We start from the raw sequence: 13,497 nt of genomic DNA on the forward strand, positions 1-13,497 counted from the left end.
TGGACTAACAGTTACCAAAGGGAAAGGGACTGGGGAGGATGGGTGGGAAGAGAGGGATAAGGGCAAGGAAAAACAAAGGGCACATTACAATTAACATGTATAATGTGGGGGGGGGGCGGGTACAGGGCCGACTCTACAACACAGAAGACAAGTAGTGATTTTACAGCATCTTACTACTCAGATGGACAGTGACTGTGAAGGGATATGTGTGGGGGACTTGGTGAAGGGGGAGCCTAGTAAACATAATGTTCTTCATGTAATTGTAGATTAATGATACCAAATAAATAAATAAACAAACAAAACAAAAACAAACAAACAAAAAAACTGGTCTGTTGCCTAAAACAACGTTTAGACCAATTTATAGGATTCGATTATTTTACTCTAAAATCAGCGAAAATGTGAGTCAAGAGCCTGACCCATAAACACATTCCTGAGAGAGTGTTTTTTAGAAATAGCCTTCTACATCTGATATACACACTGACGACCATGTCCTCTCTCATACAATTTGTCATGTTTTCCATCCACTGAAAAAGATTTTTTTAAAAGTGTTCTAAACGTGATTTCTGTTACAAAACAAACATTTCAGCTTTTCCTAAGGGTTTTTTTGTTGTTTCTTTACATCTTTTAAAAATTATAATACAAGGATTTAAAATAGCTTTTAAAAAAATTATCAAAGAAACACATTATCAGTGTAGAGAACTCGAAAAAAACAAAACGTGTAAACGAGATTAAAATCTCTATAAATCTGCCATTCGAGGTTGACATTTTAAACATTTTAATCTCTCTTCTTTGTGTTTCTTTCCCAAGGCTTGATTTCTAAATCTCTTTGTGCACAGAATATATCATTCAGGTTTTACACGCAAGCACCTGTGTCCCTTCTAGAATGGCAGGCATCCTTCTCTAGCCCATCTTCACGAAATCGCCGTAGAGTAGAAATGGGACATTTATTTTCCCTTGAAAGACAACTGGCCGCTGGCCTCTCGGCCCTCGGCTGGCCGCTCCTGCTCTGACCTTGCTTTCTCCAGCTTGCCGCGCGTTCGGGCCCAGGTCCCTTCCTCCAAAGGGAAGAGGGACTCGGTCCCCTCTCTCGCTACGAGCTCTGGCCCCTGGTCCTTTCTCCCCCTTGCGGTGTCCATCATCTGGAGCTGCAGCAGCCAGCCCCACAGGTGGGGTGGGAAGAAGGCTGTGACCTCTGGCCATGAGAATTCTTAACTTATAACCTTGTGATTCATTTCATATGCAATCAGGAAGCAATAAGAGACACTGATTTTTTATTTGTGTACCGATCTGGCTTTTCCCATTCTGTTGTTTCTGTCGCACGTCTTCAGCATTGAATGCAGGGCTCCCAGGCCATTTCTGGGAAGTGTCACAGGGAAGAATGGGAGCCTGTATTGTGCATGATGTGTTAGGTGCGTTTTGAAAACTGAAGGGTTATGAATCTGAATATTACTGTTTTTAAATCACTTGAAAAGGATTCAGAAGACTAGCCCAGCATCTTGAACGGAAGGCATCTTTTTCTCTTTTGCAGGTAGTGCAAGACTGGAAATTTGTAGCTCAAGTTCTCGACCGCATCTTCCTTTGGCTCTTTCTGATTGTGTCGGTCACAGGCTCCATTCTGATTTTCACTCCTGCTTTGAAGATGTGGCTGCATAGTCACCACTAGGAATGAGGGTCCTGAGCAATGTACCATAACGACAAACTCCCTCATAGAGCTGGCAGCCGCCTGGCCTGTATATACTAACACCCACATGCACGTGCTCAAGTGGAGGGCCTGTGTCATCCTCGGGGAAACTGAGCCCTGCTAGTTGTGGGTTTGCCATTAGAGTGAGTTGGGTTTAAGTAAACAGACTCTTCTCAGGCTGTGCCCTGGCTTCCCACAATGCCCTGGAAGGAGTCAGATGTCTAGGCCTGAGGTCATGGCCAGGACGTGCTAGGACAGTTGCTGGTGGCCAGACTGAGGCTCCCAGGAAGCCGGACTGAGGCCACCTAAGGAGGCCGGCCAGGAATCCAAGGAGGTCTCTGAGCCAAGCTGTTCGTCTGGGCCGACCGGGGTCTCCTGCCTCTCCCAGTGTCCTTGGTGTGGTTTATCCTGAGTTGCAAACTGGTGCTGAGTGTTCTGCTTGCATGGCGATGTGGATGAACAAATCTCACCAGCCTTGGGGGAGAAACAGCACCTGGGACAGCACACCTGAACTCACGAAGGTTCCATGATGCCTGGTAACGAGCATCACCCCAAGCACAGCATTCCTTACAGATGGTCTGGTCTCGCCCCAGCATGGTAACCTCTTCATGGATTATCCATAACATTATAAAGGGATTTTTGTTTTTTGCCAATAAATTAGCATTCTATTACGACCAGAGCCATCTTTCCAATTTCCTCTGGATGCATTTCATCCCCCCACCCCACCACACCCTCTAAGACTCACCAGGAGCCCCTTCAGATGCTTTCTGCCTCTCAAATTGCTGCTGCAAATCCTAGGTTTCAGTGTGAAGGAATCCTTCTCGTGCCCCGGTATAAATCCAGATCTCTCTCTATTATTTTGAGGCATGTGTCTTATAAACAGTTTGTAGCTGGACTTTTGAAAATCTCAACATAAGGGTTTAACCTTTTCACATACACTGTTTAGTCTTATTCATGCCATTTTATTTTATGTTTTCTGTATGTTTTCTTGTTCCTTCTCTTTTTCCTCCTTTTCACCCTTGACTGAGTTTGTCCTTCTTTTCCTATAATGGTTTGAGAGTTATGCATCCATCCCTATTGATTACTAAACATAGTCAATGTTTTTAAATCTGTGTTGAGCATTAATGCCTGCAGCAGCCACTCTCCGAATGAAATAATCACTCCCCCTCTCTCTTTCTCACCTTTTATGTTTTATCTAAATCACCCAGAATTTCAGTTCCAAATGACTAATTTTTATTAGTGATGTGTCTCTTTCTTCAGAATAATTTATTGACAATACATTTTATCCACAATCACATTAAAAACAAAAAAAATTGTTTTATTTATTTCTTGCTTCACCACTGTTTTTTATCCTGTTTTCTTCTCATTATTTCAGAGGACCACTTCTCGAAGTAATTCTTTCAGAGAGGTCTGAGTGTGGTAACCTTTCTGAATCCTTGCATTTCTGAAGTTGTAATTTATTATTTCTTCACAAAATAGGTTGGCTGGGCCTAGAATTCTGAGTTCAAAATCATTTCCCTCTGCCCTAAACAACATAGTAAAAACAGGAAGGATTCCATCTTGAAATTAAGATTGCATTTTAAAACCCAATTAGTTAAAAAGTAAGTTTCTTAACAAACAGACAATAACTCAGCCCACCTTGGGAGCAAAGCAGACAGCCTTGAGTGATATGCTCCGAGACCAGGAAGCTGCTATCCTGGGAGGAAATCAGAGCAGTAAATTTCTTGTAAATAACCCGAAAGACTAACAAGAAACCTAATGTCTCTTGCAAAGATAAACATTTTGGGACCACTTAGCAGGTCTGCATCCCTAGCCCTTTGTCTCTCAACCGCCTATAAAACCCCTAAACAACGCACCACCCCGGGCTCTCTTGTCCCCTCCTGGTGTGAGCTGGGAGCTCTGTCCTCTCACTTTATCTCCAAATAAAAGCCTCTGCCTTGCTCTCCTAAAAAAAAATAATTTCCCTTGGAACTTTGAAGACATTACTCTATGCTGTCTTATAGGCGAGCAGTATGATAAATGCTGGTTCTTACTCCTTTTTTCTATCAATTCTTGTTGTTTTCATTCTTAAAACTCAGGCTTTTTGCTTTATCTTTGGACTTTAGAATGCCACCTATACATTGGATCTATCTAAATACAGGACTCTCTCTGTTTTTGTCTTGGCACTTGATGGCTACTGTCTTTCTTCAACTCACATAAATTTTCTTCTCTAATTTCTTTCATTGTTTCCTGTCCTCCATTCTCCAGCTTTTCTTTTTGAAATTCTAGTAAAGGGTCTTGGTATTTCTGGATCTGTCTTCCACGTTTATTAATTCATTAGCCTTTCTCTCATAATTTTTATTTCTTTAATTCCTTACACCGTCTAGAAGTTAATGATCCACATACATTGTTCAACTCACCAGGAGGAGCATGTGCGCTTACTGGGGCTCTCACAGCTGGCTCCTCCCCGTCTCCGGGACATCTGCGGCCTTCTCGGAGCCGCCTTCCCTGCTGCCTTGCAGATCTCCGTCCAGTTGGTACCAAATGGCCCTTCTCCTTCCCGGCGCCCTGATCCTTCCTCCCTCCTGGAAACAGTTCCTCTAATGACCCTTGGCTCCCTTCCTAAGCCTACAAAGCGCTCAGGTCTGCTGTGTTCTTAGAACAAACACAGACCATCGTGAACAGAAATAACACAATTATTCAAATAGCCTGGATTGCTTGCTTTTTAGAGATTCATGCTGTTCAAATCACCCTGCAACGCGATTCTGCATTCCAAACGAGAAATCGTATTTACAGATTTTAAGTGTCTAAGTAATATGGTCAATGTATTTGTTTTCAACAGATATCGGATGTTGTACCATAGAACTGTGTGTTTAGGAGCTATGTGCACACATTATGGAATACTGGCCATCTCTGTATGGGCGACATATCCATTACTTCTCAGCATGTTTTCTGGATTTTTTAAGGGGAGGCGGCATGGTGAAATAGAAACCAAGGCACTGGAACTCTTGGGATTCTAGACCAGCCATTACCCAGCTGTGTGAGCTGTGGGGCCTTAGAAAAGTCACTTGCCCTCTCTGGGTTTTAGTTTCCTGGTCTGTGACTCATGGCCTTTGAAGCTCTCCTCTAAAATTCTCTGGTTTGGATATTATACTGGAACTTTCACAATTTTTAAACTACACAACTTCTAATTATAACTTCATTCCTTTGGGAAAATGTAATCTGCTTTATCACTACTTAAGGACAGAGTCTGCTCGCCTCCATTGTGATAACAATCAGGGGGTCCCTGCCTTCAAATCCTGACAGGACTGTGGATTCAAAGGGCAAATCACTGCTTTTCCTTTACTGAGAACACTATTGACATTAACTCATTAATTAGCTTTATTTAACTCATTTGTTTGCTAGGTAAATGACAATACTAATCTTAGAAAAACCCATTTAGCTATGAATTCCATTTTAAATTTTGAAAAATGCCTCATGAAACACTTCCCCCAGCAAGGCTCTTTCTGACCAGGCACAAATACAGCAAAGGTCAAATTACGTGTGTGCACGCAGCTTAAGCCTCACTGCAGCTCAGGCAGGAGACGGTAACAGCTTCAAATATGGAGAAGGATAAATGTTTATATATCACAGTTAATCCTAAGGAGATAACTAGAAAAGATAACTTGAAAGCAAAGAAATTTTCATTTCGAATAAATAGCAAGAAAAATCTTCTGTGGGCAAAACCTACCAGCTGTTTCCAACAAGCAGATGTTGGGAGACCCATTTGGCTCTCCATTGCAGGCATGAGCATGTGGGACACACATGTGCCCGAACACACCAGTGCACGTGTGTGCAAGGAGCCCTCCTAAACTGTTCTCCTTCAGATTCTGCTCACACCCACCTCCTCCTGCAGCCTTCACACAACGCCCAGCCCCCCTGAGCTCCCTGTCTCTGAAAGCCCGAGGCTTTTCCAGTCTCTGCTACATGGTTCAGGATGTAATTGTCCTCTATTGTTTTATTACGTAAATTTTATTTTCTTATCATAGCATATCCTGCATTATATCCTCAATAGCATTTAATAGAGCTGAATACATGCTCAAGGCTTAACTAATATTTGTTAATTAATTAAACCAGTACCGGAAAGTGTGATTGGGTTATTTGTCTAAAATCAGGACAAATTCATACTCTTGCTCAGCCCCTCCCAATATTTCCAGCCCTGTGTGTGTGTATAATTTTCAGTATGCATCTTAAACATTTTCCTACATTAAAGTGTTTCTAAAATACTATCATCATACTTAGAAAAATGAATAACCCCATTTTCAGGTTTCCCTAAATATTTCAAGAATAGCTTAAGTTTATAGTTACCATGTCTAAAATAAGATTCAACCCATAGTATTATGCCTTTTATCTATGTTTCTTGGCACTGATGTAAAAAGACTAGATCAGTTTTTCCCCAAAAATGTCTTTACAGTTTTCTGGTTACTTGTTTCCAGCATCCTTTAACTTGTTCCTCTGTCTCCTGTATTTCCTATAAACTAGAAGTTGCAACTTTACTTCCCTTTTGGTATTTGGGGCCTGAATACCTCACAGATGATGATGTGTAGTTGACACTGCACCTTAGGAGGAGACATGCTCTCTGACCATCTCATCATTAGTGTTTGGACTAGTCCCTGGGTTAAGATGATGGCAGCCAGTGGTAAGTTCTGTGGGATAGCTGGTGGGCACAGCACAAAAAGTTATGAAGACTCTTACCTATGACTTTGGTTCCTTTAAAGATGTGCTCTAACCAGCTACAGGGGACACTTTAATTTCCAAAGAGTAATATTTTTATGGTGTTGTGGACCTTTGGGTTGTGTCATAATTCTTTCTCAGAAGTACCTACTATTATGTACTAAAGTGAATTAGTTTAGTTAACAGGACTGTGACTACCATTTATGTTTAACCTGACATTAGTCCCTCTTTGTATTAAGACTTTCTGTGTACTATGTCAATAAAATAACAGTAAGAATAAAAGTGGCATCATTTCTTTGGTTCATGGACAAGCTTGGGTTTGGGAAAACTAGCCAAGAGCAGCAATATACCCACTGTGGTACACAGTCACACCTGCGGGCACAGGAACCCCTGTCGGGCAGGCCAGCCTAGCCTGTTGTGGAATCAGACATGCCCCTGAACAGTCAGGGATGGTTCCAGCTTTGGGCAAAAGAGGAGATGCAGCCAGGCCAGAAGGATGTAGCATACAAGGGGAAATCACAGATAAAAGGGCACACCTTGTGAGGATGAACTCAGGCAACCCTCCAAACAGCCCTGTGAGGGAAACACAATCTTCGCCCCTGTGTACGGGTAATGGTCCTGCCTCACCATCTGTGGGGCATGGTGGGCATGGTGTAGTGGGTGTGGTGAGCGTGGCAAGTGTGGTGGGTGTGTTGGGCATGGCAGGCATGGCAGTGGGTGTGGCAGGTGGTAAGCATGGTGGGATGTGGCAGGCGTGGCATGTGGCTGCCCCCAACAAGCCTGCTCAGCATGTGCACACAGGCCTGTGCTCCAAACTCACATCAAGAGGGCTCTGATTTTTCACAGAGGCTGCACCTGCCCATCCCACACATTGTTGGATGCTTGGCATCCCTAGCCCCAGGCGCTATTGTTAATAGCTTCCCCAACATTGTGGCAACTAAAAATGCCCACTTAGACATTTCCAAATGCCAACTGGAAAGAGAACGAGAGAAGGGGGCAACAGCATTTCCGGCTGAGAATGGCTGGGTGCTGTGAAGGGTCCAGATTTGTTTCCTTGTCAGAGGGGATGGAAAGGTTGGTGCTCAGATGCTGTGGCCTGCTGTCCGCCCCTCACTACACACAAGTGCACACCATAGGCCCTGGGGGTTGGGGCTGGACCGGGACACCCCATGTAGATGCTCTTGGGGCCCTGCAACAGGGCTGCCACAGTTCTGAGCCCACCCCCTCCCCACTTCTTGCACTTCCTTACCCGTCCTGTAGGACCTCGCCCAACAGGAGGAATCACGCCTGTGTGTTTAAAGGCTGCAAACTCATGACCTGCATAAACGTTTTGTTTGGCTAACCCAGAGACTTTATTTTTGTATCTTAATTTTGTCACCACATTTTAAAACTAGATCTCATATAAAAACTGGATTTTCAGTTCCTCTTGACAAATGAGAAGTTCAAGCACCCAGGCCCACATTCCAGCCTGACAACGGACTGGAGCCCCCTGGAAGCACACGGGCCTCTCCAGGAGCTCGCCACTCCGTCGGCCCCGGGAGCCAGGAGTGGTGCCCGCCTGCCGTGGAGTCCTATCTTTGCACTTCCGCATCTGCTACTGTCAAAGGGTTTCCTTTCTGCCCACTTTCTGCGGCCTCAGCCAAGGGAGGCATGCCCAGGTGGGGCAGTTACGGAGGGGAAAGCCTGGATGTTTGCACCGAGTGATTCATATTCCCCAAAATGCCCTACTCAGCTCAGTAGTGGAGGATGTCAGTCTGAAGGCTTAGTCCACGTGAGCTGCTGGTGTCCCCTGGCGCCATCTAAACAAACTCTGGTGCTGCTAATAGCCCTGACCTTCCTAAATAAGGGAGCATTTGCTGCTGCTTCATCTCTCCAACCTGGGGTACATTTCAAAGCTGTCTTCCTCCTCCTGACCACTGATAGTGAAAGATGATTCTCCTGCCTGTGAGGTGGGTGTGAGGATGGTGGGGGCAGAAGCTGGGCTATCTCAGCTGACTTCTGTCTTTTTCCATTACCATCTCGTGAGAAAGACTGAGTTGTACAGAGTCAGAGAAATGGTTTACGAGGCAAGAGACAGGGGGTCTGCAGTTGAATCTGTTAGTCACTCTACCTTGTGAGATTAAAAAAAAGTGAGCTGGGCTAAATAACCCATGAGGTCCATTCCCTCCCATAAAGTCATTGATCTTATAGTTCAGGTACACAGACACCCCCATGCTTGTGCACCAGTGTGATATTGCTATTGAAATCATAATAAAGAGAATTTCAAGTCAATTCTGAAAATAAAAAATTTTAGTAAACAAAGAGATCTTTAATGTTTTACTATCGTCATGACCCTTTTCAAATTTTCAATACATGCTTCTCTTTATTCTTCTATTTAATCAAATGCTGCAGTGTCCCTTTTATCTAAATGCTTATTTCATTTTTTTTAAAATTGTTTACTTGTGAGTACAAGATCCTCTCTCCTCTGAGATCACTGAGCAAATTCTGGAAAGTTGGGCTGGGAAGTCTGAGGTATCTTCAAGTACAAACAAATGTGTTAACAAGTCAGTGTTTAGATCAGGGTTTAATTGCCCCTGGCTGGGAGCATTTTCCCCCATCTTCCTGCTTTGCAGTTCTTAAAACTCTATTAATATCTCATAAGGGGTTAATATCCAGAATATAAAAAGAACTCCTGGCGGAGCCAAGATCGCGGCATGAGTAGAACAGCAGAAATCTCCTCCCAAAACCACATATATCTATGAAAATATAACAAAGACAATACAGCAAAGTTGCAGGAAACAAAATTAACACACAGAAATCTGTAGCTTTCCTATACACTAACAATGAATCAATAGAAAGAGAAATCAGGAAAACAATTCCATTCACAAGTGGATCAAAAAGAATAAAACACCTAGGAATAAACCTAACCAAAGAAGTGAAAGATCTATACCCTGAAAACTACAAGTCACTCTTAAGAGAAATTAAAGGGGACACTAACAAATGGAAACGCATCCCATGCTCATGGCTAGGAAGAATTAATATCGTCAAAATGGCCATCCTGCCCAAAGCAATCCCTATCAAATTACCAGCAACATTCTTCAATGAACTGGAACAAATAATTCAAAAATTCATATGGAAACACCAAAGACCCCGAATAGCCAAAGCAATCCTGAGAAAGAAGAATACAGTACGGGGATCTCACTCCCCAACTTCAAGCTCTACTACAAAGTTATAGTAATCAAGACAATTTGGTACTGGCACAAGAACAGAGCCACAGACCAGTGGAACAGATTAGAGAATCCAGACATTAACCCAAACATATATGGTCAATTAATATTTGATAAAGGAGCCATGGACACACAGTGGGGAAATGACAGCCTCTTCAACAGATGGTGCTGGCAAAACTGGAAAGCTACATGTAGGAGAATGAAACTGGACCATTGTCTAACCCCATACACAAAAGTAAATTCAAAATGGATCAAAGACCTGAATGTAAGTCATGAAATCATAAAACTCTTAGAAAAAAACATAGGCAAAAACTGTTTAGACATAAACATGAGTGAACTCTTCTTGAACATATTTCCCTGGGCAAGGAAAACAATAGCAAAAATGAACAAGTGGGACTACATTAAGCTGAAAAGCTTCTGTACAGCAAAAGACATCATCAATAGAACAAAAAGGAACCCTACAGTATGGGAGAATATATTTGTAAATGACAGATCCAATAAAGGCTTGACGTCCAAAATATATAAAGAGCTCACATGTCTCAACAAACAAAAACAAATAATCCCATTAAAAAATGGGCAGAGGAACTTAACAGACAGTTCTCCAAAAAAGAAATTCATATGGCCAACAGACACATGAAAAGATGCTCCACATCACTAATTATCAGAGAAATGCAAATTAAAACTACAGTGAGGTATCACCTCACACCAGTAAGGATAGCTGCCATCCAAAAGACAAACAACAACAAATGTTGGCGAGGCTGTGGAGAAAGGGGAACCCTCCTACACTGCTGGTGGGAATGTAAATTAGTTCAACCATTGGGGAAAGCAGTATGGAGGTTCATCAAAATGCTCAAAACAGACCTACCATTTAACCCAGGAATTCCACTCCTAGGAATTTACCCTAAGAATGCAGCAATCAAGTTTGAGAAAGACAGATGCACCCCTATGTTTATCGCAGCACTATTTACAATAGCGAAGAATTGGAAGCAACCTAAATGTCCATCGATAGATGAATGGATAAAGAAGATGTGGTACATATACATAATGGAATACTACTCAGTCATAAGAATAGGGCAAATCCTACCATTTGCAGCAACATGGATGGAGCTGGAGGGTGTTTTGCTCAGTGAAATAAGCCAAGCAGAGAAGGAGAAATACCAAATGATTTCACTCATCTGTGGAGTATAAGAACAAAGGAAAAACTGAAGGAACAAAACAGCAGCGGAATTACAGAACCCAAAAATGGACTAACAGGTACCAAAGGGAAAGGAACTGGGGAGGATGGGTGGGCAGGGAGGGATAAGTGGGGGGGATGAAGAAGCAGGATATTAAGATTAGCGTGCATAGGCGGTGGTGAGATAAAGGGTACAACACAGAGAAGACAAGTAGTGATTCTACAACATTTTGCTATGCTGATGGACAGTGACTGTAAAGCGGTTTATAGGGGGGACCTGGTATAGGGGAGAGCCTAGTAAACATAATATTCTGCATATAAGTGTAGATTAATGATAATAAAAAAAAAGAAAGAAAGAAAAGGGGGATAACTCCTTGATAGGATAAAACTAACTGTAAATCATCGATTAATGCATGCTTTAAATATCCTTAATTTTGATCACTTAAAGGGTGTCAGATGATCGGCTATGGAGGTACACTTTTCTGATAATATCCCTTTCTGTTAAAAAAAAAAGCAGTTCCTGTGTGGTGACCTCCAATGAGTTCTACACAATGGTATAAAGGGCATATCAAAGTGTGGGCAAAGGGTCTGTTTGTGTTTATACAGAAGATCAAAGCCTAATTTGGCTACCCAGAAAATGAACTAAGATACAATATGAAGAAGAACTTCCAACATCAGCACTCTCTGGAAGACTCATACCAGAAGATGATCATCAAAAAACCTCAACAAAGATGCAGGCGATGCTGCAGTTGTAGCTGCATCCATCCCACCGATTCCTGGGCTTGCCATTGGAATGAAGAAGGAGATATCTAAGCTGGCCTGTGCTTTCAGTAAAACAACACATTTGACTGGATCTATACTGTTGGAACTCAACCAAGAATTATGAGAAGTGCAAGTTGTAGCGCTCCAAAATCTTACAACTACAGACTATCTACTGTTAAAAGAACATATGGGATGTGAACAGTTCCCAGGAATGGGTTGTTTTAATTTATCTGATTTCTCTCAGACTGTTCAAGTACAGTTGGACAATATCCATCATATCATAGACAAATCTTCACAAATGCCTAGGGTGCCTAACTGGTTTTCTTGGCTTCACTGGAGATGGCTGGTAATTATAGATCTGCTTTGGTTATGTAACTGTATTCCTATTATGTTAATGTGTGTGTGCAATTTAATTAGTAGTTTAAAACGTATACATGCTTAAGTTACTCTACAAGAAGATATGTCAAAGAAATAATCAATCCTCCCATGTTTTCTTCCGTCTGCTACCTCTATAGCTTTTCTTCTTCCTTCCTAATTACAACGCTTAAATAAAATTCGTGCCTCAGATCGAATTCACCATGTATCATAATTCCTCCAAGTGGTAAAGATACCTCAAGGCAAATGCTGGGCATAGAAGCCACAGGGCATAAATCTGCAAAGAAGTAAAAAGCTAACCTTTTCAAACAATATGGCTTCTCTCTCACTTAACAACTTTACATCTCCCTGTATGGCCCTGGAAGATGACTGGTTAGCCAGAGACAGGTAAGATTCCTCAAGAGAGGAACAACCTAAGACAGGCACAGTCACAGGGGGGCCATCAGGTGAGAAACTGGGGATCAACAGAGGGGAGGCTTAGAACCTCACCCCCCCTGTTCTGTGAGAAATCTTCTGCATCCATGGATGTTTTATTGCCCTTGTCTAGCTTGGATTAACACATAGTCTACAGGCACACACCTGATCATCTACGTTTGCTCTCTTACAACACTAAAGTATATTTTCTACCTTTATCTTTTATCTACCTACCACCTTAGCATTTTATTAAAAATAATAATAATAATAATAAATGGAGAAATGTGGGATCCACATATATAAAAATCAAACAAATATTCATATTTGACCTGATTGTTTATAGTTCATAATGCGTGATCAAAACCGAAAGTTTCTGTGATGACTGCCCTTGTACTGGTCACCATGTAAGAACTTGTTCGTTATGCTTCAGGAGATTGGAGACTGACGAGAATTAGGCTTGAGGTGGATTAATGATTGCGCATTGAGCATTGACCCCCCTATACAGAATTTTATTGTTGTTAACAACCATTTGATCAATAAATATGAGAAAGCCCTCTCAAAAAAAAAATTAGACCTCTCCTTAGATTAACATGTTATCAAATTGTGCCTTTCAATTTTAGGGTTTCTTGGAATACAAGGGTATCATAGGTCTCTCTACTATTTACAACACTCAGGATTCTATAAAGAAGGTTGGCATAGTGTCAGTGGGAAAAGAAAAACAAAAATATTCTCTAAATTAGTAATCAGAAACCTTCTATTCTAGTTCAGATATTATCTGAGTAACTCATCTCAATCCCAGTTGACATTAAGAAAACTATCTGATAAATAAAAAAAAAAGAACTCCTACTACTCAACAACAACAAAAAACAAGTAACCTGCTTTTTAAAAGGGCGAAGAACTTGAATACACACATTTCTCCAGAGAAGACATACAAATGTCCAACAAGCACATGAAAAGATGTTCAGCATTACTGATCATTAGGGAAATCCATATCCAAACCGCAAGGAGGTATGACCTCACACACATAAGGATAGCTGCTGTCCAAAAAAAACCCAGAAAATGACAAGTGTTGGCAGGGATGTGGAGAAAGTGGAGCCCCTGTGCACTGCTGGAAGGAATGTAAACTGGAACAGCTTCTGAGAAAAACTACATGGCAGCTCTTCAAGAAGTTAAGAACAGAACTACCATATAAC

The 13,497-nt window shown here is 41.9% G+C and overlaps 1 protein-coding gene across 10 annotated transcripts in view; it reads left to right on the plus strand.

Annotated features, from left to right (window-relative positions):
- The window catches only part of CHRNB3 (cholinergic receptor nicotinic beta 3 subunit), a 29,155-nt gene extending 22,535 nt beyond the window's left edge, over positions 1 to 6,620 (plus strand). For all 10 annotated transcript variants that reach the window (XM_073218798.1, XM_073218801.1, XM_073218797.1 and 7 more), the window contains one exon: positions 1,529 to 6,620. In XM_073218798.1, the coding sequence (XP_073074899.1) occupies positions 1,529 to 1,663 (135 nt within the window). In that variant the 3' untranslated portion in view covers positions 1,664 to 6,620. The remainder of the gene's footprint in view (positions 1 to 1,528) is intronic.
- Positions 6,621 to 13,497: the final 6,877 nt, after the last annotated feature.

The sequence above is a fragment of the Manis javanica genome, chromosome 12 (assembly GCF_040802235.1).
Source record: "Manis javanica isolate MJ-LG chromosome 12, MJ_LKY, whole genome shotgun sequence".
NCBI classification, from domain to species: Eukaryota; Metazoa; Chordata; class Mammalia; order Pholidota; family Manidae; genus Manis; species Manis javanica.